General features: G+C 38.1%; 1 protein-coding gene across 1 annotated transcript in view; it reads left to right on the forward strand.

The window, feature by feature from the left end:
• The window catches only part of CBLB (Cbl proto-oncogene B), a 1,559,167-nt gene that overhangs the window by 912,754 nt on the left and 620,384 nt on the right, over positions 1 to 26,029 (forward strand). Inside the window, exon 9 of the mRNA XM_044071985.1 lies at positions 25,150 to 25,356. Coding sequence (XP_043927920.1) covers positions 25,150 to 25,356 — 207 coding nt within the window. The remainder of the gene's footprint in view (positions 1 to 25,149; positions 25,357 to 26,029) is intronic.

Below are 26,029 nucleotides of genomic sequence, written 5' to 3' on the forward strand. Positions count from 1 at the left end.
GGTGTCTGAAAGACTTTTTGCACGATAATTTAAATTGTTATATGGTGTCCCACCATAAGACTGATTTACTTTCAGACCATTCTGTTTCCTCTTTGTAAGATTTTATTAAAGCAAATGAATAGTTCTCCAATGTTTAAACAATAAGAAAAAACAAACCTCAAGGTCCCAACTGCTACTCTATACAAAAAAAGGGAATGAATGCAGCCAAATATCAAAGCAGTTATGGCAGAATGTTCACAGTCTCAAGCCAGGTCAAGTTTTAAATTCACACATCTTATTTCCAGAAAAAATCCCTTTATTGCAAGTAAGTTGCAACAGGTAAGCGCTTTCACAAACTTCTGTTTGCTTCATCACAGACCATAAACAAGCAGACTCAGCCCCCCCCCTTTTTATACTCATGCAAATAGTCAAATTTCAAATAAACAAATCACAGTCAATCCTATACTTAAAGCACCTCCCCACCATTAAATTAAAGCACTCACAATAAAATCTACATCTAAGATGCATATAAAATGAGCATAAAGTAACATAGAATCAAAATAAAATAAAGTAGAGCTAACATCATAGAATTCAGTGATGGCAATTTATTTCATATATGTTTGGTAACAGCACTATATGTTTGTTTATTGAACATTTAAATACTAGTTGTAGTTTTCGGAAATTTATGAGTCAATATTCCAGAGAAGTAATAGATTTTCTGGACATTAGACTTACTATATATAATCAGAATTTTCTACATACTAATCGTTTTCGAAAAAATTGCTAAAAGAGCAACGTATTTACATAGAACAAGTATGCACCCCCAGCATGCGTTACGCAACATACTGAGAGGGCAAGCCATGAGATGCTCTAGACTTACAGATAGAGACACAGACTTTGAAACTGAATTAAAACAACTAAAAAGAGATTTTGAAGGCAAGAGGATATGGTAGTAAGGATGTTGTGGAGGCATGTAATTATGCTAGACATATTAGAAAGGACAGGGCAAAGCCATACTATTCAAACAGGGGGAGTTGTAATACTAAGCAACAAATAGGCATACTAAAGTAGCAGTGCCACTCACTTGTATGAGTGACAATCGAGCATTAAGGGGGATACTAGAGAATAATTGGCATATCTTATAGGTCGATAGAGAGCAGGTTTAGTAGATGAAAAGCCATCTGTATTGTATAAGAATAGTAGATCTCTCAAAACGAGGTTATGCTACACTAGAAGTAGTATAGGTATGAAGGTACAAAAGCCATTCGGAGGAACTAGGAGCATATGTACTGTTTGAAAAGAGAACAAACTTATAGTGATGTTGCCAAACATATTTTATCTTGTGTAGTTGAACATCACTTTCAGTTTAATGTACTAGAAATAGTTAGAGGATGTCAGGATGGGTGACCAGTTCAAGAACAGAGGAGAGAGAGCTTGACTGCATAATAAGACTGGGTGCACATATAGGACAGGGTTTGAATGACCATCTTTCCATTGTTTCCAAGTTAAAAAATAGGAGACTGCTAAAATGAAAACATGAAATAAATTGACATCACTGAATTCTATGATGTTAGCTCTACTTTATTTTATTTTGATTGTTGTTTTGTACTTATGCATCTTAGATGTATATTTTATTGTGAGTGCTTTAATTTAATGGTGGGGAGGTGCTTTGAGTATAGTATTGACTGTGATTTGTTAGTTTGAAATTTGACTATTTGCATGGGTATAAAAAGGGGGGGGGGGCTGAGTCTGCTTGTTTATGGTCTGATGAGCAAACAGAAGTTTGTGAAAGCGCTTACCTGTTGTAACTTACTTGCAATAAAGGGATTTTATCTGGAAATAAGACATGTGGATTTAAAACTTGACCTGGCTTGAGACTGCGAACATTCTGTGGATTTATAACTTGACTTAGATCGAGACTGTGAACATTCTGCCATAACTGCTTCGATATTTGGCTGCATTCAATGTTTAAACAATATTTCATTGTTTGTTTATATTCAGTGGTTTATTACTTTAAATTAGTCTGTTATTTCTGTCAAGTATACAGTTTGCTTATTTTGCTTTATGTATGAGACTTTCAAGTGTATTGACAACATATTCATATCATGTATGTCAAGCCTCTAATAATAAAGCTTTAAGCATTATATATACAATTAATTTTACCCTTCAGTGACAACTACTGTCAAACTTCAAATGCTTGCTTTCAAATATATTTACTTAAAAATGTATTCAAAGCTATTTCACAGTATGTGTAACATAACTGTTTCCCTTCAGTGCCAGTTACTATGTCTGAACTATAGTTGGTTGCAGTGAAATTTGACCTAATGCATTTTTAAAATGTTCTACTTTTATTCAAATTAACCTGCTAAAGCTGCCTGTACAGCTCTGTTCTCTAGTTTAGGCTGGAATTCCAAGTAAACTCCAGCTGTTTACCAGAGAAAGCTTCATGTGCTCTAAATGAAGTTAAAAAAAAAAAAAAAAACTCAAGCTATGGCAAGAAGGGGCATCATATTTAACTGCCACATAAGCACCTCACACAGGGACAATCCATTAGTCACAACAATTTCCATGTCTTTCGTATTGAACCTAAATTTCGTCTATGTATAGAGACTATTTCAAAGCCATTTAAAACTTCACAATCTCTGCAGTGTTAAACAACATCAAAACACACATCCATAGCAACTGCAGTCACCCCCCTCCCCCAGTCCAGCACATCATAAGTCGTTCTATTAAATAGAACAATAACATATTATCTAAATCTATGCACTTGGAAGACTGGCAGCTTTTAGGTTTTACTAGTACCTTATTACACCTCTCTCTCCAATGTGTCTACTATGCATTTGCACAATTTTATGCAAACAAAAAATGTTCATTGTTGACTTGTTGAACTATATCAATGTAAAATTGTTACTTAGCTTCTTTTTAATGCAACTTTAACTTTATGCATGTATCCCAACATATGTGAATCATTTTGCTATAACTGCTATTATATCAATATTGTTTAAAATTGTACTTGTTATAAAAATGTATTACTGGAGCTTTTCTCCTCGAGTCTCCACTGAAAATGGGCCACAAGCCCAGTTGGACAAACCCAGTTAACAAATGTCCATAAATAAATAAGTAAATACTATTAGTTTTAGTGAAACAGCTTTTCTACTGTTACTGTAGTTAATGATTACATTGAGTTGCTTCCACACTTGGGGGAAGATGTTTATCTTTCATTTCTTTTAGTATGCCATTTGAGTAGCAGTTTTAATTTAACACTGTTAATGTCTTTTCCACTGGCTGTGCTTGATAGAGGCACTGGGAACTAATGTCGGGTGGCATGATGCCAGGGTACTTCTATAGGCTAGTCTTGTAAAGACTCCAGGCCATTAGCCTAGTACATACCTATGAACCTGTGAGATGTCACTCGTAGTTTGTGTTTCCCTTTAGTAGGTAACTGCAGTTCATATGAGTTAAACAACTTTAAATTCAGCTTTGAAGCCGTGGTGGTACAACGGTAGCGTTGTTGCCTCACAGCAAGAGGGTCTCCTGTTCGATTTTCGGCTGGAGTGCCTTCTGTGTGGAGTCTGCATGTTCTCCCCGCGGTCGAGTGGCCTCCAAAAGACATGCGTGAATGGGCGTGCCTTCGCTGAAGGTTGGGCGTCGGGCTGGCAACTCAGCACCATAAAAATCTACTGCCAATCATTAGCGGACCGGAGTTCCGCTGTGGAGACCCCTAACCGAGAAAAGCCGAAAAGACAAACAACGTTGTACTGCACCCATTTTCTACTTCAAATATAAAGTATGCATTAGTTCCTGAGTAAGCAATTCTGTATGCAACCCTTCAGATCATATACTGATGTATATTCTCTGATACTGCTGTATCTATATTATTTGCACTGCATTTCTCTCGTGAGCTGTCATTTGTAATTCTGTTTAGGCTGCACTTGTGTGGTCCTAAATGACACAGTTTCTTTGAATCTTGGTATAAATGCTGTATGCTTCAATTAAGCAAAACTAATAATATTTTGTCATGTCTTATTAAAGTGATTCTTAATTGTCTGTAAATTAGACAAACGTAATACAGAAAGAAAGGCATTGTATTACCTTATATTAGTAGACTGCATGTTATTTTTCTGATTCCTATTGGTTATAGTTGAGCATGTTGTCATTTCATGTTTTGCTGGTACAGATATGTAAAGAAGTAAAACAAAGCTTGTTTGCCTAAAAAGAAAAAAAAAACAATCCTTGGCATCTTATTTCCTTTGTGAATAAGAAAGTTCTCTATTTTCCCCTTAATTTCTTCTTTTTTTTATTTGTCTTATTTCCATTTGTCTTTTTAAGGATATATGGACCAGTCACTATCCTCTGTTCAAAAATGTTGTTAGTTTGTAGCTATGACAATGCAAGGTCAAAATCTTTGAAGAATTTAATCCCATTAGAAAGGAAAATCTTTAGCTTGACCGGGAATAGTAAATGTACTTTTATCTGCTTTTTCTTAAGTGTTCCCTTTTAAGGGGAAGGAATTGTTTCCTTTTGGACATCACTGTTGCTGAATAGTCGTTATCAAAATGAGTACTATTTCCTTCTGCTTGAAGTGGTGACTTAGCACAGGTAGTTTTGAGTACCAGTTTTTTATCCTGAGATGAAATAAATGTAACCACGATGGACATTGGGGAAGTACTGAACTTTGATACAGGATTAACCAGAGATCTGTGTGCTCTCTCTATACCAGAAGAGAGCACTTCAGGCAAATCTAAAGTTTTAGGGAGCCAGGTGGAAAGAAATTAACCATATTGTTATCTTCTGTTCCTTCTGGTACGAATAATGTTCCTGCGGGACCTGTTCTCAAGGTCATCTATTTTGGCTAGTAAAGAGATGTTGTGTTTTAACAGCAATTCAGTATTGTTCTCCCTTTCACTTAGTCATCCTTTCATATCTTTCAAGGAGTGTTCAGTGACAGAAATGTGGTTTCTCTGTAACTGGAGGGCTTTAGTAATTTGTTCCATTTGTTTGGAACAGTTTTTCTTAAAGTCATCTGTTTTGGCGCCCAATCTATCTGTTTTCAAAGACAATTTTTTGAATATTAGTCAGTAATGCCTGAAGCTCTTTTTTGAGCATTGAGTCTTGAGTTGCTACCTTTGTATACCTCATGGTGCTGCAGGATACAGTGAAGAAATTTTCTTGCAGATTTTGACTAGAAAATAGTTAAATTTTAAGAAAATGTTTTGATATTCTTTAGGACACCAAAGTTTATCGTAATTTGCTTAAGAGATGAAGTGAGAGCACGAAAACTTCAAACAGGCATTGGTAGGAGGTCAGGATCAAACCTTCTCTATGGAAGGTGAAGACCATAATCATTATGCCAATTAGTCCCTTTTCCTAATGACTGAGAGACACTTGCTGCACCATAGGCTGTTTCTGTCATGAAATTTAAATCAGTACTCCTTAGTAATTGGCAACACATGGTTTGGCAGACGTCCCAACACCAATTCTCAGTAATTCTTGATAAAGTCAAATTCCTCAAATTTTGGCAAATAAAATTTACACATAGAACAATATTTTTAGTGTTCGATTACACTTACATTTTTGCATCAACATGCATTTTCTGAACAGTCGTAATTTAAGATTAGTGCATTAGACGTACAGGCATCACCGTTACTTTACCTGATTAAAAGTTGAGGGACATGTCCAAAGTATAATTGTACAATTGTGAGCATTATGCAAGATCAAGGACGTTTGAGATTTATGGTCTTGGGCCATTTACCTCTTACTGTAATGCTGTCAGTACTTGTTCCCTGTAATTTGTCTCATGACCATAGAACTTGTCCAAGTTTTCTGGAGTAATTTTCCTAGATGAGTAAATCATTGCTAATGCACCAACTCTGATTTTTCTTGTTTTTTTAGTGTGCAGAGTCCCATTCACGGTTTTCTTTCTGATTCCAGTTACTTCAGTTTTTCAAAGAGTTGCTATGCACGTTGCATGCATTCCTCTATATAAATACACCACAAACATCACTATTCATTGCATTTATCTAATTATGAGTGTTAAATTCCCTTCCCTTTTCAAGTCCCAGACAACACTGTGGGCATTTCTTAGCGCTCCCATATCACTCATTGCAATGAAAGTAAGGTTGTTTCTCACAAGAATCAAGGTTTGTATCCCTGAATCAGGCAACAGATGCCAGTACGTCCAGTGATTAGGTAAATACCGCCTTGCGAGGATGGAATGCATTACTTATTCAGTATTTTATTACTTCACTGCCTCCAGTATGAGACAGACAGCTGTAATAAATAAGTGTTAAATACTGCCTTCATAAATGCCCACTCCTAAGTATACTGGCTGTGTTATGCCATAGTTCTGGCATGCCTACCCACAAACATACAGCTTGTCGTGTATGTTTCATTACACTTGATTCAAAAATCCGTATGTAATATTCTTGTATAATTATCTTAACATAAGAGTTGAGTCAAAGAATATAAAACTTGTAAAAAAAATGCTGCGTAATGCAAATCTAGTAACCCTGATCCCTCCCCTGTCAGCAACTCCATAATTTTGTCAGGTTTCAACATACTCAAGTAGTGGGAACAGTGCTAATGTGCCATGAGTACACATCAAAAAATTGTTCATATATTAACAAAAGGGTAGTTGACAGCCATTAATTGGCTACTTAACACCATTACTCTACAACCCAAGTTAAGTGTCATTTTTCCGTTCACGGATAGTGAGAATATTGAAACTTTAGTACATTGTTCTTCCTGATCAAGAGCACTGCACAAGAATTACCTAGTTTTACAAGTTATTTGATTAGAGGTTGGTATGGTACAACATAGTCTTGTCTGCAAGGTCCAAACAAATGTCTTGCAATACCCGATTTAATCCAAAGGGTAATAGTTTATCTTTCTATTAAGACAGTACAGCACGGCAGTGTATCAACAGCAGCAAAGTCACATATAGAAGACAGCTTTTAGGATCTGTGTGCCACATAACATAAAAGCTTGAACAACTTAAATTATCCTGGACATTTCCTACTAATTCTGCAGGTAGACTCGAGCTATTAGAAATCAGCTTAGTATGAGGTGCAGCCATATTTGTGGTTATATTACAGGTGAAGAAGTGTTAACAAATATTTTGTTATATTTAATAAACAAAAATCACATGTGGCCTTTGCTGCTTCATTTGTGATTACTATGAAAATGTCCATGTTGCTCAGTATGCCATTATAGATCAGTGCAACATGCCAAAATCAGAAAGAGCAACTCTCACAGAGACAAGAGCCCTCTGATTCACCTAAACAAGAAGCCAAGTGATGAAATAAGGTCCAACAAGGCCAATTATGAGTTCATGATAGCTTCTTAGGCTAAGAACAATCACAAAGTCTTCTTCAGCTCTGTTAAGAACCTCAAAAGTAGCACATAGCAGTGTTCAGAACTAGTGGTAAATGGCACAACCTCCGCTGACCAGGGTGACACAGCAAATCTTGCTGATAAATTAACTCTCAGCTTCACCCCCACTAAAATCCCTTCTAGCATATCCTGCAACTATAGGCAGGAAGCAGGTTATTTTGGCACTTAAGGTACCAGAATAAAACATTTCCCCCAGTGACCCCTTCAGTAGTTGCAGAATTACCAAAATGGAACATTTCCCCCAAAGATCCCTTTAGTAGTTTATCTATGTATGCACAACCACCAGATGAAATCAAAATGAAACATTTCCCAAAAAGATCTCTTCAGTAGTCTGTCCATGTATGCACAAGCACCAAAATGAAACATTTCTCTCAACCACCCCTTGAGTTGTCAGACCATGCATGTGTACACAGTCACAAAACTGAAACATTACCACCAGTGACCCCTTCAGTAGTCACACACACCAAAATGAAACATTTCCACCAAGGATCCCTTCAATTGTTTGCCCATGTATGCACATGTAGTAAATTAAATCAATATGTAACATTTTCCAAATAACCCTTCAGTAGTTTATCCAGTCACACACAAGCACCAAAATGTAACATTTCTTCTAACAGAGCCCCTCAGTTGTCACACAAGAACCAAAATGAAATATTTGCCCAATTGACCACTACGTTAGTATGCCCAAGTAGGCACAAGCACTAAAATGAAATATTTCCCCTTAGTTGAGCCCCTTAGTAGTTGCCAAGCACTAAAATGAAACATCCCCCCAAATGAGCCCCTCAGTAGTCATACGATTACCAAAATTAAACATTTCCCCCAAAGATCACTTCAGTAGTCTGTCCAAGTACATACAGGCAATAAAATGCAACATTTCCCCATGGAGGCCCTCAGTAGTCACGCAAGCACTGAAATGAAACATTTTCCTAGGCGTCCACTACAGTAGTCTATCCAAGTATACACAAGCACCAAAATAAAACAGCCCCCATCAAGCCCCTCAGTAGTCGCACAAGCACTGAAATCAAACATTGCTCCAAGCGACTACTGTATTAGTATGTCCAAGTATGCACAAGCATCAAAGTGAATCATTTCCCCAAGTAACCACTTTATTAATATGTGAAGTGCACACAAGCACCAAAGTAAAACATTCCCTGACCAAGCACCTCAGTAGTTGCACAAGCACCAAAATTAAACATTTCCCTACCGAACCACTCAGTAGTTGCTCAAGCACCAAAATAAAATATTTCTACCCACTGAGCCCATCAGTAATTGCACAATCACAAAAATTAAACAGTCCCCCAACAAGCCCCTCAGTAGTCACACAAGCACCACAATGAAACATTTCTCCCACCAAACCCCATCAGTATTCACACAAGCACCAAAATGAAACATTTCCCCAAGCAACCACTTGCTTAATATAGCCATGTATTTTTGCACAAGGACCAAAATGAAACATTTCCTGAACAACCCCTTCAGTAGTTGCACAAGCACTAAAATGAAACATTTCCTCCAGTAACCCCTTCAGTAGTCTGTTCAAGTACACACACCCATCAAAATGAAACATTTTCACAAGTGACCACTTCAGTAGTCTGTCCAAGTACACACAAGCACAGAAAGGAAGCATTTCCCCAAACAACCACTGCAGTACTGTGTGTTCAAGTACACAAGCACCAAAATGTAACATTTCTTTTCACAGAGCCCCTCAGTTGTCACACAAGCACCAAAATGAAGCATTTCCCCAAGTGACCACTTTATTAATATATCCAAGTAGGCACAAGCACCAAAATGAAACATTTCCCCCATTGAGCCTCTCAGTAATCACACAAGCACTAAAATGAAACATTCCCCTCCAACGAGCCCCTCAGTAGTCACACAAGCACCAAAATTGATTTCCCCCAAAGATCCCTTCAGTAGTCTGTCCAAGTACTTACAAGCAACAAAATTAAATGTTTCTCCATGTGACCACTTCAGTAGTCTGTCCAAATATACACAAGCACCAAAATGAAACATCCCCCCCCCCCACAAGCCTCTCAGTAGTATCACAAGCACCAAAATTAAACATTTGCCCACCAAACCACTCAGTCGCTCACGCACCAAAATTAAACATTTCACACCACCAAGCCCCTCAGTAGTTGCACAGTCAGAAATGAAACACCCCCCCCCATCAAGCCCCTCAGTAGTCGCACAAGCACCAAAGTGAAACATTTCCATGACTCCATTATTTTAGCTTCATAATGTAATGCATAACAAACATCCTGTGTACATGTTTTTGAAAAAAAAGGCATTTTGAAGGCAATAGCCTAAGTTGGGATGCAGAGTCCATAGCAGAATATATGATGTGAACAAAATAGTTTTAAATCTCACTTTTTAGCAAGTGTAGTGCAATACATACAGGATGAGATACTGGCTGACGAGGAGAAGCTTTTTTGAATGTCCAGTAGTAGAATGCACTCTGCAAGCAACACCAGCAAAGAAAAGGAGTTCCTGACTTAACACTGTGTAGGCATGGGAAGGACTTTGGAGCTGTGACGTAATGTAATGAGTGGGTGTTTGCATTTTTTCACTAGAATACAAATACTGTTGTGCTGATGTCAGTTTGGGGAGGGATTTTGCAGAAAACTACTGACAGTAGCCATCTTGACTTAAGCACTTCTAGACAGCAGCAAGACTTTCCATGGCTTGAGAGCTTTTTTCAAAAGTGAAACTAGTACAGTATGGTAAGACACTGTACTGTTTGTGAAACACGGTTGGATTAACATTTTTACATGTTGCAGTGCTAATTGTTTTAGCAGATCTTGAAATGGGGAGGAAAAGTGCAGACATCTTGAGCATTTATAAATGGTATCCCATTGTCCTCCTTTAAGGAAGCTTGGAACTTAATACAAGCACTGCTCTTAGCTACTGTTCTTTATGATGTACAAAGTACAGTTTGTAAATGGCAATGTTATAAGCTGGTAAATGATCCACAGCAACCAGATGTTTAAGGCTTTAATACCACATTGTATTGGTCTAAACTATTTTTCTGGGAAACCAGTTATCTAAACAAACTGGTACTGTATGTAAGTAAGATTCTTTATTTAAATCTGCTCTTCATACTGCAAGTGATGAAGGTTTTAAGTTAGTCCTAACTGACAGATTGTGAAGTAAATCAAAAGTTATACATTCTGACTGTTCAAAAAAACTGCACAAATTTTAATTCACCTCAAACTTTATTTCTTTAATTGGCTTGCAGAATTGCCCCTTCCAACCAGTGTCAAATGTTGTTGGTTCCCCGTCTTTAAACATAAAATTATATCTGTTCTGCTAGGTGGAGTTGCAGTCTGTAGAAATATTTTTCAGTGAAGACAGTATGCAAAGTGACACTAGGTAAGCTGCAAAAACCATCTGTACCACTGAACCTGCAGCCAGTGCTACTGCTAAGGAAACAACACTTCATATGTTAATGTACGGCTGGCTTGTTATGGCTTTCTTGCCAGTGAACAGCTTGTTCTGGCTTTAATTAATGGTTTTCTTATCCATGAGAAACTTTTTAAAAATTTTCTCTTCTCCACTGTCCTGTTGAGTTACTCGCATTATTGGAGCAAAACCATTCATACTACTCTTGAAACCTTCCCTTACCTCCATTGTTACTGATTGTTTTTCTTCGGCTAATACCTCCCATCTGTGAGGGGTTCAAATCCACTGTGTTTATCTTTGCTACACTTTGGCAAACTCAGCTCCCCTATCCTACCTCCATTTCCCAATCACCTCCTCCTTATGTAGATTTATACTAAGCATATTGCCTTCCCTTCTTCATTCCTATCCCCCCTTCTTCTAAAAGCCTCAACAAGCCCTGCTACTACCTCATTTTCCAGTCGCATTCACACAAACCCTGTACAGTTTATATCACCTTCCCTCCACAATAATTATTCACTTCCTCAATTAATTTACTCTTCACTCTTGTTTTAATTTTACAATATGTACTTTTGTTCTCCGTTTTCTCCCTATACAATATTCACTTCTTCCTCCTCAGCAAGTCCTTTTTCAGTATTACCCTTCTTTTCATAGTATTGACAGGAAACATACCCACAAACCTTTTGTCATACACATCACCCGCTTAACAAACATCTACAGATGTCCTTCTGTTCTCATGTTGCAGTATTTTTTACTGTGGGATCCTCCACCTCAGGTGATCCGAATGTCTGCTTCTATACAAAAGCTTAAGCCTGGTTGCTGCTGGTGCATGGGACATCACACGTAGGGTCATAAACCAGGGGCCTTAAATGTTTCGTCTGCACGCACAGACCTCAGAACTTAACTGCCACAGTTGAATGTCACATTGTTCACTCCACTCCTCTCCTTCAAGATGCTTAAAGCTACAGTGGATATAAAGTGTACACACCCCTGTTAAAATGCCAGGTTTTTGTGATGTAAAAAAAAAATGAGACCACAATAAATAATTTCAAAACTTTTCCTACCTTTAATGTGGCCTATAAACCTGTACAATTCAACAAAGTATTAGTTTAAGGGTGTGTACACTTATGCAACTAGATTATTTTTTATATTTTTCCCCCTAACAGATTTGTTTTTCAATTGAATTGTACAGGTTATAGCTCACATTAAAGGTGAGAAAAGTTTTAAAATGATTTATTGTGGTCTGATTTTTTTATATCACAAAAACCTGGCATTTTAACAGGGGTGTATATACTTTTTATATCCACTGTAAGTACCCCATTGGGGAATTCATATTAATATTTTTGCTTGAGCTTGGTTTGTTGGTCTGTTCTTAGCTGATGTCCACTAAGAAAGGCAAATGCGGACGTCAAATCCCGCATAAAGACTCTCGTGACCTTTGTGTATTTTAAGACTGGGAACATGATCATACCTCCATCACCATCTGCCAGTCTTTTGTCCCTGAAATGCTCAGAAGCTGTCGGGCTGCCCTCAATTTGTATTTGGAGAATCGGAGATTAAAATAGCGTCAATAAATGGATCCAGAGTTAACTGCCTAGGTAGAACCGCTGAGAAAAAAGGCCAAGGTTTCAAGGTCTACCACCTCTGCTCCTCCATTGTCGGATGGCCCACCAACCACTGATATAGGGGTTTAAGGGATGTCCGCTTGAGCCATCTACTTCAGCAAGTACCCTTGAGGATGCCTCAAGTACCGGCTGGCACGTCAACAGAGTTTATTCCGACGGTTATTACCGAAGTCGAAGGGGAACCAGGCTCCACCGGACGATCTTCTCTGATCCAGGATTCCAATCCTTCCTCTTTAGGACAGATCCCTGAAACTAGTCCCAAAGCTTCAAGTAAAGAAACTCCCTTAAAAAGGAGACAAAAGATAAAACATTTGTCTGCTTTTTCAGAGGGGCAAGCCAGACTGGCAGTCCTTTACACAGTCGATGCCACACCACAGGGCATTCCCTTTCCACCCAAGAACCAACTCTACCTAATTCCTCACATTATCCAGGATCTTTTGGCTCAGGGAACCATAGCACCTGTTCCACCAGGACAAGAAGGAAATGTTTTCTACTCCAAGGTATTTCTGGTACCAAAAAAGGATGGCCCATGGAGGCCAATCCTGGATTTATCAATCTTAAACCTCTTTCTGAAACACACTTCCTTCAGAATGCTCTCTTTCCCAATACCTGCTTCCACTATTGCCACCCAAGGCATTCATGGCCACTTTGAGTTTGAAGGAGGCTTACCTCCACATTCCAATACATACTAACCACAGGAAGTACCTACGTTTTTCTGGACCTTGTTCACACTTTAGTTTACTGCCTTGCCCTTTGGTTTATCCACTGCACCAAGGGTCTTCACCAAGTGCCTAGCTCCAGCCATGGCCTACTGCAGGACCAAGGGCATTTAAATCTACCCCTACCTGGACGACATTCTCATTCTTGCAGAAGAGAAAGACACCCTCAAAAATCATCTGTGGTTCTCCATGGCTCTGCTACAGGGGTTGAGATTCACACACAACCTTGTCAAATCATCCCCCTTCCCAGACCAGGAAAAAAACTTCCTGGGATGCAGGATTTGGACAGACCTGATGAAGGCCTTCCTCCCTCAGTACAAAGTGACTTTCCTGATCAACCACTTCTAGGACCTTCTCCAGCTCGACCACATGTCTGCCAGACATTTCATGTGCCTACTGGGCATTATGGCAGCCACAATACCTATGTTGCCACTAGCCAGGATGCACATGAGGAAATTACAGTGGTATCTAAAGAAGGTGTGGTCCCAACGCAGCCATCCTGTAGACTTCCAAATACCCTTCCTACCTTGCCTAAAAACAAGTGGTGGATTCAACAGATGCAACTGAATCCAGGTTTACCCCTTCAACTCACCACACCATCTCAACGAATGTACACAGATCCCTCAGATTTGTACTGGGGGGCTACCATGAATGGCCTCAAAGTCCAAGCCCCCTGGCAAACACATCAACATAAGGGAGATGACAGCAGTTCACTTAGCCCTGAAGGCCTTTCTCCCTCTCATACAGCCAGGCCCTCTTGAAATCTTCACAGACAACACCACTGTTATGTAGTACATCAACAGACAAGTGGGGGGGACCAGGTCTTACCTTCTCTGCAGACTAGCAGTGCAAATTTGGGAATTAGCCTCATGGAACAACGTATATCTGCAGGCAGTCTGCATCGCATCTCAGGACAACCACCAAGCGGATGCTCTCAGCAGATCATTCTCTGTGCATCACAAGTGGATGTTATTCCTAGTCATTGTCCAGCAGTGGAGCACACCACAGATTTATTTGCCTCACCCCAAAACAGACAGCTGAGGAACTTTTGTACCAAGGATCCCTCCCCTCTAGCTTGAAGAGTGGGCACCTTCACCATCTCATGGAAGGGGCTGCTTCTGTATGCCTTCCTTCCCTTTCATTCAGAAAGTCCTCCTGAAAATCAGGAGAGACAGGCCAAAAATCTTGCTTTTGACTCGCTATTGGACAAGGCAGCATTGGTTCCCCCTTCTTCAATCTCTCGCCAAGGGCAATCACCAAAAGTTTCCTCACAAGGTGGACCTGCTCACGCAACAGAAGGGGAACTCTCATCCATCGTTATCTGGAGATACTGTGCTAACCCTCTAGGTGATGAACTTTTAGTCCCTTTCAGACACCACTACACCCAGGGCGTGCTGTCTATCCTGCAGGAGTGGAGATCCAACATTTCTGTATGGGAAAGGTTCTCCAATGGTGTCTCCAAAGACATAGTGATCCCTATCAATTGGATATTCCTATAGTCTTAACCTATGTGTGAAAGCTCATAAAGGCAGACCTTTCATACTCTTCAGTGAAAGTTCACTTATTTACCATCTCTGCATGGTTACCCTTAGACCCTCCTCTACTCTCCAGGTTGGATGTTAAGACCACCAAGGAACCTGTCCCACTGCCTTGGACCTAAATTATGTCCTGGAAAAACTTACACTGGCCCCCTCTGAGCCAGCCAACTCTGCATCTCTGCAGATGTGCACACAGAAAACAGTCCTGTTGGTAGCCCTCACCTCAGCCAGAAGGGTCTCAGAATTGCAGGCACTCATGGCATACCCTTCCCTACACTGTGCTATACAAAGATAGGGTGACCCTGCAGATCAACCCCTCCTTCATGCCCAAAATAGTCAACTAAATCAGTCAATTCACTTACCCACCTTCTTTCAATCTCCTACAAATGACAGTGAGAGAATGCTCACAGGCAGTTAAGGTTTTAGATGGACAAAACTAAGACCATTAGGAAATCTAATCAACTTTGTGTATCCTTCCATCCCAGGGCTCTGGGCATGGCAGTATACAATTTCCTGCTGGATTAGGAAGACTGTCTGCTTCTGCTATTCCTACCACAGAAAGGACTTGCATCAGTGGGTCAAGGTGCACACTACTAGAGCAGTAGCCTCTTCTAGGGCCTAGACACAACTACCATCCTTGAGGCAGCCACCTGGTCCACTATACATACCTTTACCAAGCATTACAAACTGGATCATATCTCCAGAGCCAGAGCAGGTTTCACAAGGGCAATCCTGCAAGGATTTCTGGAATCTGCTACCTCTACCTCCATCCTTCCTAAGCTGTGATACTCTCCCACACTAAGAATACTGCAACATGAGAAAAGGACATAGAATAGTTGTGTAAAATCTTACCATAGCCATACATGTCCTTATCTTCCCTATTGCTGTATTTCTTCCCTCCCACCAAAAGCCCTACATTGATTTCAAGCTATGGGGCATCACAGGACCACCATCTAGACTATGGTCACACCAGGCAGTCAACTGCATTTCACCGGTCTGGAGGACATTTGCCACCACCTAGACTACTGTCCATCTGGGCAGTCAGTTTTGAGGTCTGTGCATGCAGATGTCACATTTAAGGCCCCTGGTTTATGGCTCTAAGTGTAACGTTCCACGGACCAACAGCAACCAGGCTTAAGCTTTTATAGAAAAATCTTGATGATTGGATGGAAGATGGGAAATTCACCCCGGGGATCACTTCTGTGGCTCTGCTCGACAGTGGCACAGGAAAATAATTTTCTTGGGTGGCGAAAGCCAGGGTACCTTTGGCTAGGCTTATATAGGCCCTAGGGTCAATAGCCTAGTACCTACCTATGAACCTATATAGGAGCCGATGTTCGGGTTGCCTGAGGCAGAGAGTCCCACATTAAGAATACTGCAACATGGAAGAGAAAGGATGTCTATGGTTATGGTAAGATTCTACAAAAAAGGAGAGCTGGTGGTGAAGTAGAGGAGCACAAACCAAAATAGTTGCAAGCAAAAAAGAAATGCTGCTCCACACCGTCAAACACACAAAGCTTTCATATAAAATATCCTTTTTCAGTGTCTTTACATATAACAAGCATAAAACCAGCATTTTTAAATACAAGGTAATTACATCACATGACACAGCACACCTATCAGTAACATCAATTAATAAAACAATTAGTATTTTGCCTTTAAAGGACAAACCATCATACCAGAAAAATAAAAAAAAACCACACACAACTAAATTGATGTGTATCATCAGACTAATATGATAAGCCAAATAATTAGTAAGTAGCTTTCTCTGAATTTCGGACTTATGCTCTATTATTCTGTCTTTTAACCTTCTGACGGACTTCCCAACATAAAAACCAGGACATTTGTTACATATAGCAAGGTATATAACAGAGAGTGTTACACGTAGCAGTACATCGAAGGCTAAAGCTCCTACCATTAACGGGGTGTATAAATTCAGCTGATTCATTTATATTTACACAGCAGGAACAATTGTAGCAGGGAAAAGTTCCTTTTCTATAAAATATAAGAAGAGGTTTATTATTTAAAAAAATCTTTATAACATAGCAACTTTTTAAAATTACTACAATTTCTATAAGTAAAAGAAGGTCTTTCCAGAAGCCATTTTTCATGGCCAGGTATGGCCTTTAGAATATTCCAATTATTCCTAATAATTTGCTCAACCATCTCACTAGCCCTATTGTAAGTCATAAGATATCTTAAAGGTTGTACTCGTGTTAAATTCATATTAACAGAATTAGCATTCTCTTGATTAGAAAAATAAGGTTTTGCACTTCTCTCATTTGTAATGCTTCATTTTTTAGCTAGCTCTGTTTCATCTCCATTATATCCCTTTTCTAAGAAATTAGTAGTCATTTCCTGCATCTGTTTCTCACAGACATCCAATTGGGTATTTAATCTGCTCGCCCGCATATATTGGCCTTTATGAATATTCTTAAAGGTCCTTTTTGCATGCATACGTCTCTTGTGTAGATACCTATTAACTTGCACACTCTCTTTATATATACACATTTCTAAATCAGTTCCTGCTAATCGTAGTTTTACATCCAGAAAATCTGTAACATTTTCAGATGATGTCATTTCAAACTTTAGAAAAGCAACAGTCTTATTGAGATATTCAAAAAGGTTCTGTAGATCCATGGTGTTACCATGCCAAACCATAAAAATATCGTCCACAAAACGCTTGTAGAATGAAATATTTGGTAAATATGGGTTGGCATCACTATAAATGCTCAATTTCTCCCACCCTTTCTAGAGTCATATTTGCATAAGTGTTTGCTACAGCAGTGCCCATGGCTGTTCCAGAGACCTGGTGATATATTTGCTTTTTAAAGATGAAAATATTATTCTCTAGAACCAGATCTAAAAGTTCACAGATGATTTCTATATATCTAGCTGAAAAAGGTCCAAATTCATGTAGAGTCTCCCGTATACAGTCAATCCCATAAGCATTAGGGATTACAGTAGAGAGAGACTTCACATCCAAAGTAACCAAAATGAAACCGTCATGGGCACTATTATTATGCCAACCATGTAGCCGAGTTAGAAAGTCACCCATATCCTTTATATAACTGGGTATGTACTTCAGGTAGTTCTTCAATACATCCTGTAGGTACACAGATATGGGTTTTGTCATCCATCCCCTCCCTGAGACTATTGGTCTCATGGGGGGGGGGTTTCTAAACACTTATGTATCTTAAGGGAGCCCATAAAGTATAGGAATAGTTGGGCACGCTACACTTAGGAAATGAAAAGTGTTGATGTCATTTGTAAATCATATATACACATACTGATTTTGTGTGTCATGGCATCTATTTCCTTATTAATAGATTTAAAAGTTTGTCTATCCATTAAGAGTTCAGCCATAGACTTTAAGTGTTGTTCAATATCCATTAATACAATGGCACCTCCCTTATCAGCTTCTTTAATAATAATTCTGTCATTACTCTGCAAAGATTTGAATGCTTCAGACTCCTCAACAGTTAAATTATACATTTTTTTAAATATATTTTTTGTCATAAAGATCACAAATATGTTTCTCGCACATCTCATTAAATACATTAATAACAGGATCACTAATAGGAATAAAAGTACTACTTTTTAAATGGTTCCCCATAGAATTAATATTATCTTTATAAATATTTTTTAAGTTAAGGCTTCTGGAAAATAAATTAAAATCTGTAATTACATGAACTAAATCATCTGGTCCCGTAGGAACACATTTAATTCCATGTAAAAGAAGGGACATTTCTGCTTCAGTAAGTTCATAATTTGAAAGGTTTACAAGCAAGGGGCGATTAGAGGGGCCACTAGATCTCTTTTCACCAGAACTAATTGTTGTCTGATCTCCCATTCTTTCATCAGGGTTGCCAAAAAATTGTGCTTGATATTGTCCTCCATTAAACACACTTAAACTATATATATTCTCAGAGTCATCCAATATATTTTCACTACCCATGTTGCTAGTATTCAACTTCACCCCACCATCTAAACCCATATCAGTACAATTTGGTTGTTCAGTAGGTCCTTTACAAATATTTTACTTATGAATTTGTGAAACCGGAGATTGTAGTGGAACAGCTTTCGGCTTGAAATTCATCTAATAGTTGTTTTTGGATAAATAATCCTGTTGCAGACTATACCTAACTTTGACATTGCTTTGAATAATTTGGGTGAATTATATTCTGCGACTGAAGAGAGAACTATTGAGTCATTGAACAATGAGATGCAAATGGGTAATGATCTATTAAATGTGATACCTTATTTAGCTCTGGAATGTAATTTTAGCAAATCTACTTGCTCTAATGTAATTGGTTGCACTGCTACAAGTTTGAATATGGGTATACCAGAAAGTGTTAACACTGAGACGGCGAGTGTAAATGCTTCTACGAAACTAGATAATGGTTTAGACCAATATACTACCCGAAATCTTTCACTTGATGTTTGTGCACATTCAATAAAGGGATATACTTGTCCTTTGTCTAGCTATGAATATATTTCTGGTCATACGAATGAACAAATTAACATGACGAAGGACCACCTGTCTTCGAAATGTACTTTTAAGTTATAATGAAAATGTGTTATGTGTTAGCATAGCTGATCCAGTTAAATATGCTAAAGGTTCAGGGAACTATGTTCATATTTTGAACAGTTTAGGGAGAAGTCTGTGATGGAAAATCGGCCGAATAATGAGTGGCCGGATGGTGGTTTAAAACAATGTACTATAACATCTACTGAATCACAGAATCATTCGAACAATAATGCTTAAGTTTTAAATGAGAACATCTGCATAGATATGAACTCTGATATTTTCAAATGTGTACAACCAGTACAAGAATTTGGTAGAAAGAATTTTGAAAATATATGTATGGTTACAGAAACTAATGGGGGTTGCTCTTGTGAGTATAGTGAACCAACAGAGATGATTGTTTGCTCTGGGGGTTGTGAATTGAATGTTAATAATATGGATATGTCTACAGAACATTTAACAGGAGCCGTGTTGATGAAAATGCAAAACAATGATCGTACTACATCTAATATGATTCTTGGTACTAATATTTCTAATGTAACTAATGAATGTCTTACAGCCTACTTCGAGGCGATCTATGCCTGACATACAAAGCTATGTCCAACCCAGAATTAATGGACATGCTCCACCTCAGAAAATCTAAATCCCTTAGAACCACGAGCTCGAGGGACTTGAACCTCAGCACAGAAGTAAATAGAACATGCTAGAGGGACAGATTCATAACCCAGAGGCTCCCTTCGCTCTGGAATAGAATCCCAGTCCATGTTAGGCAGAGCACCTCATTGACTCTCTTCAAGAGGAATCTTGATGAGTGGATGGGAGATCGTAGGTTTACCCCGGGGATTACTTCTGTGTCACTACTAGACAGAGGCACAGTAAACTAACCTTAAAAAGGGCACAGCAAACTCAAATCAAAGGGTGGCGAAAGCCAAACACACTCTGGCTAGGCTTATAAATGCCCCAGGGCAGATAGCCTAGTATGAACCTATAAAGACATTTTATTAGGAAAATCTGATCACTTTCCTTCACATATAGGTCAATCTGTCTCTTATCCTGATAAAATTGTTGTTCTTTCATTGGAAGTGGATATGGGTCTAAAGAATGGTTCCCCGGTTACAGACCTTTTGACCAACACTACAACTGTTGATATAAATATTTGTAAAGGACCTATTGAACAACCAAATTGTACTGATATGGGTTTAGATGGTGGGGTGAAGTTGAATACTAACAACATGGGTAATGAAAATATATTGGATGATTCTGAGAATATATATGGTTTAAGTGTGTTTAATGGACAACAAAATCAAGCACAGTTTTTTGACAACCCTGATGAAAGAATGGAAGATCAGACAAGAATTAGTTCTGGTGAAGAGAGATCTAGTGACCCCTCCTCTAATCGCCGCTTGGTTGTAAACCTTTCAAGTTATGAACTAACTGAAGCAGAAATGTCCCTTCTTTCACATGGAATTAAATTTGTTCCTACGGGAACAGATGATTTAGTTCATGTAATTGCAGATTTTAATTTATTTTCCAGAAGCCTTAACTTAAATATTTATAATGATGATATTAATTCTATGGGGAACCGTTTAAAAAGGGGTAGTACTTTTATTCCTATTAGTGATCCTGTTATTAATATATTTAATGAGATGTGTGAGAAACAAATCTGTGATCTTTATGACAAAAAAAATGTTTAAAAAATGTATAATTTAACTGTTGAGTCTGAAGCATTAAAGTCTTTGTAGAGTAATGACAGAATTATTATTAGAGAAGCTGATAAAGGAGGTGCCATTGTATTAATGGATATTGAACAATATTTACAGTCTATCTCTGAACTCTTCATGGATAGACAAACTTTTAAATATATTAATAATAAGGAAGTAGATGCCATGATACATAAAATACCAGTAGTCTCAGGGAGGGGATGGATGACGGAACCCATATATGTGTACCTACAGGATGTATTGAAGAGCTACCTGAAGTACATACCCAGTTATATAAAGGTTACGGGTGACTTTCTAAATCGGCTGCATGGTTGGCTTAATAATAGTGCCCATGACCGTTTCATTTTGGTTACTTTGGATGTGAAGTCTCTCTCTACTGTAATCCCTAATGCTTATGGGATTGACTGTATACGGGAGACTCTACATGAATTTGGACCTTTTTCAGCTAGATATATAGAAACCATCTGTGAACTTTTAGAACTGGTTTTAAAGAATAATATTTTCATCTTTAAAAAGTAAATATATCACCAGATCTCTGGAACGGCCATGGGCACTGCTGTAGCAAACACTTATGGGAATCTGACTCTAGGAAGGGTGGAGAAATTGTACATTTATAGTGATGCTAACTCATATTTACCAAATATTTCGTTCTACAAGCGTTTTGTGGGCAATATTTTTATGGTTTGGCATGGTAACACCATGGATCTACAAAACCTTTTTGAATATCTCAATAAGACTGTCGCTTTTCTAAAGTTTGAAATGACCTCATCTGAGAATGTTGTAGATTTTCTGGATGAAAAACTACGATTAGTTGGAACTGATTTAGAAACATGTATATATAAAAAGAGTGTGCAAGTTAATAGATATCTACACAAGAGAAGTATGCATGCAAAAAGGACCTTTAAGAATATTCTTAAAGGTCAATATATGAGGGCGAGCCGATTAAATATCCAGTTGGATGTCTGAAAAACAGATGCAGGAAATGACTAGTAATTTCTTAGAAAAGGGATATAATAGAGATGAAATAGAGCTGGCTAAAAAATGAATCATTACACATGAGAGACTAGAGTGAAAAAACTTATTTTTCTAATCAAGAGAAATCTAATTCTGTTAATATGAATTTAACATCAGTACAATTTTTAAGATATCTTATGACTTGCAATAGGGCTAGTGGAGACGGTTGAGCAAATTAGTAGGAAGAATTGGAATATTCTAAAGGCCATACCTGGCCATGAAAAATGGCTTCCGGAAAGACCTTCTTTTACTTATAGAAATTGTAGTAATTTAAAAAAGTTGCTATGTTATAAAGATTTTTTTTAAATAAAAAAAACTCTTCCTATATTTAATAGAAAAGGAACTTTTCCCTGCTACAATTGTTCCTGCTGTGTAAATATAAATCAGTCAGCTGAATTTATACATCCTGTTAATGGTAGGACCTTTAGCCTTTGATGTACTGCTACATGTAACACTCCATCTGTTATATACCTTGCTACATGTAACAAATGTCCAGGTTTTTATGTTGGGAAGTCAGTGAAGGTTAAAAGATGGAATAATGGAGCATAAGTCCGAAATTTGGAGAAAGCTACTTAATTATTTGGTTTATATTAGTCTAACTGATGATACACATCAATTTAGTTTCAGGTTATGCATGTGGTACACCCAAATATTAGACGTGGAGATTTAAGTAATAATATAGACATGAAAGAATATGAATGGATAGTGCTTCTAGAAGCTGATAGACATCGAGGTCTTAAAAAACAGGTCACAATTAAACCCATTTTGAAATTTAAACAGAGAATAAAATAGTTCCACTTTTCATTGTTTAACTGGACTTGTGTGTGTATATATATATATATATATATATATATATATATATATATATATATATATATATATATATATACATACATTTATTAAATGAAGGAATGATGGGTGGTCATGGTGGTGCAGCGGTTAGTGTTGCCACCTCACAGCAAGAGGTTCTCCGGTTCGATTCTCGGCTGGGGTGCCTTCTGTGCAGAGTCTGCATGTCCTCCCTGTGGTCGCGTGGGTTTCCCCCGGGTGCCCCGGTTTCCTCCCACATTCCAAAAACATGCAGTAGATGGATTGGACACACTAAATTGGCCCTAGGTGTGTGTGCGCATGTCTGTGCCTTCTGTGGAAGGTTGGGCGCCGGGCTGGCAACTCGACACTGTAAAACTCCACTGCCAGTTATGAGTGGACAGATGATCCGCTGTGGCGACCCCTAACTGGGAAAAGCCGAAAGAAGAAGATTAAATGAAGGAATGATGTACATTTTTATATATATTTTTATTTTTCCTGTATGGTGGATTGTCCTTTAAAGGAAAAAGATTAATTGTTTTATTAATTGATGTTACTTATAGGTGTGCTGTGTCCTGTGATGTAATTACCTTGTATTTAAAAATGCTGGTTTTATACTTGTTATATGTAAAGACACTGAAGAAGGATATTTTATCAGAAAGCTTTGTGTGTTTGACGGTGTGGAGCAGCATTTCTTTTTTGCTATGGTAAGATTTTACACAACTATTCTTTATCACTATCCAAAAAATTCAAGAACGTAGTGCAAACTAAATAAGCACAACTCCCAACTATATGCATGGTGTGGCAACTGTTAATGACTGACCCATCTTGACCATAAGGGTCAGTGTGCTTTCTTGCACTAGCACTTTTAAACCAACAACTATTTTGTGAGACTGTTGGCACCTTACTGCTCTCATTTTTTATACTGTAATGTATTCAAAACATGTCCTCCCTGCACAATTGCACAAGCTTTGTGCTTCTGCTTGCTCCATGTTGACCCCACACATGATCAAGAACTCTGTTCAGGTTATATAGTAAATTTTTGACTCCTAGACCATTTATCTTAAACTATTGTAAAAACTATTGTTGTTTTTATTAACAAAGATTTACCCACACACCAAAAAACATGTATTCTTTTCCCATTCCAACTTCTCCAGAACTGTTATGAAATGGAGATTTTCCATCCTAGCTCTGTCCTCTAGGTCCATTGCCTCAGACAAGGAGTTACTTGCCAAACTCGCATTCTGCCATTCTTTCCTTCATTTCCAAGCTGGATTTTTCAGATTCATAGTATCATCCAAATGGGGTGTTCAGAGCTTTCCTCTGTAGTATCCAGTCTTCTGCTGTTCATTGTGATATATTGTTTGTGTACCACTTAACTTGAATAATTTCTTGTGAATTAATTCTAGATTCTCCGTCATCTTATGGGTGCTACAGTCCTTAGATTAAATAGTCATTATGGTTGGCCCATTTCTTCTTTCGCTTTCTAATAATTTGTTCTTTTTTCACTTTTTAAAGATGGTCTACCTTTGGGCGGCAGATGCCTAACGCCATTGGATGCAGATTTTCCCCAAATTCAGTTTACAAGTGTCACTTTCCCTACTTTTTTGATAGAAATTGCTATTTTTCATGGCTTGATAAAGAGAAAAAAAGCATGCTAATCATATCGGTCCTATTTTCAGTCAGCATACTTATTTTACTAACGTTGCTTTCACTTCTAAACCTAGTGCAAGCATTACCAGAGTTAGCTTTGCACGTTATTGCTTATTTGTTTCCATTGGATTATATATTACTTTTCATTCATCATTTCTTCAACCGTCTGTTACTTGCCTACTAGGGCAGTTTTGGTCAATCTCTTTCTGCCTTGAATGACCGAGGAGATTTCTCCCTCAGCTGCCTTCTGTTCATCCCTTGTCTGCTTCAACTCTTCTTTCAGTTCCTTTCTTACTTTTTACACTTCTCCCTTTTACTTCACTTTTTCTTCTCTTTGTTGACCACCTGGAAGTCTTAAACACTTCAGCAAACAATTCCTGTTAAAAATTTACAATGGTGTGCATGCTTTTCTTGTTTTACCATTTTTCAGCCCACAGCTCTGTCTTTTAGCTAATTTTACTACCATTGCCATCTTGGAATCCTGAACTCCTGCATTTGTTATAAATGTTTAATCATGTTGAAAACACATAGGTTTGTGAAAGAGAGAGACTGTCATTCAGTATGTGTATTTTATAAGAACAGTAGTCCAAGCCATTGATCTTTGGATAAATGCCCAACTAGTTACTGATGAACCCATTTGTTACCTCGAATGACAGCTGCCATTAGCTCACATTTGATAGTGTAACATGTTTAACTCTGTATTTGAGTGGCATAACTTTTTATGTATTTTATTTTTTGCTGTGTATGTGTATTAACATTAAATCTAAATTCTCTCTACAGGATTCTGAGGGCCAGGGCTGTCCCTTTTGTCGCTGTGAAATTAAAGGTACGGAGCCCATTATTGTGGATCCATTTGACCCTCGTGATGAAGGACCAAAATTTAGCAGTATGTGTGATAGTTTCAGTATTCCGGTCTTAGACTTTGATGATGATGATGATGGTAGAGAAGACTCCTTAGTCATGAATAGGTTGGCCTCCATTAGAAAGGTATGCTTCTTTTTATTTATCTTGGCAAAGAAATATGTGAAAGATGTTAAATCCAGTTTCTGATTTCTATTAAAGGATGACTGTCTTGTGTTAAAACTTCTATGCAAATGTGAATCACAACATAAAATTTAGAGTAAATGTACATGTTCATCATAAGAATTCAGAATATAAAATAGATGTAGGTGGGTGCCCATAGTTTGCTTGTCTTATATTTTTTTCCCATGGTAATAGAGCTCTAGAGGTTTATATAAGTAATCTTGCACAATGGCAGTTAGTGGAGACCCAGGTATAAAACGCAGTATACTGCACATACTACTCATTTCTGATGTTCTTCGTGTTTCACTGTTGCAGTCATCACATTTGGGTTATCTGCCTGCAGGTAGCCCTCAGCCAGCCTGAATATCAGAGTCTTGGATTCCTGTGTCGGATGCTGTCTCTTCTTCCATGTTGCCAGGGGTATAAAACATGCAGCCAATGCCATTACATCAGTCTTTCTTGCCGTGCGGTCCCCAAAGCAGAAGCAGTTCACAAGTGCCAGTCAGCTGACTCCTGAAATTTTCATTTTTGAGTTTCAGAACCAAAGTCTTCAATAAAAGATAAGTACCCTGTTGGGGTTCTTTTTTTCTTGCTCTGTCCGTAAAAGTTAACAATTGTCTTACCTGTGGAAGCAAGT

This window comes from Protopterus annectens, chromosome 5.part0 (genome assembly GCF_019279795.1).
Source record: "Protopterus annectens isolate FY-2018-M chromosome 5.part0, PAN1.0, whole genome shotgun sequence".
Classification (NCBI taxonomy): Eukaryota; Metazoa; Chordata; order Ceratodontiformes; family Protopteridae; genus Protopterus; species Protopterus annectens.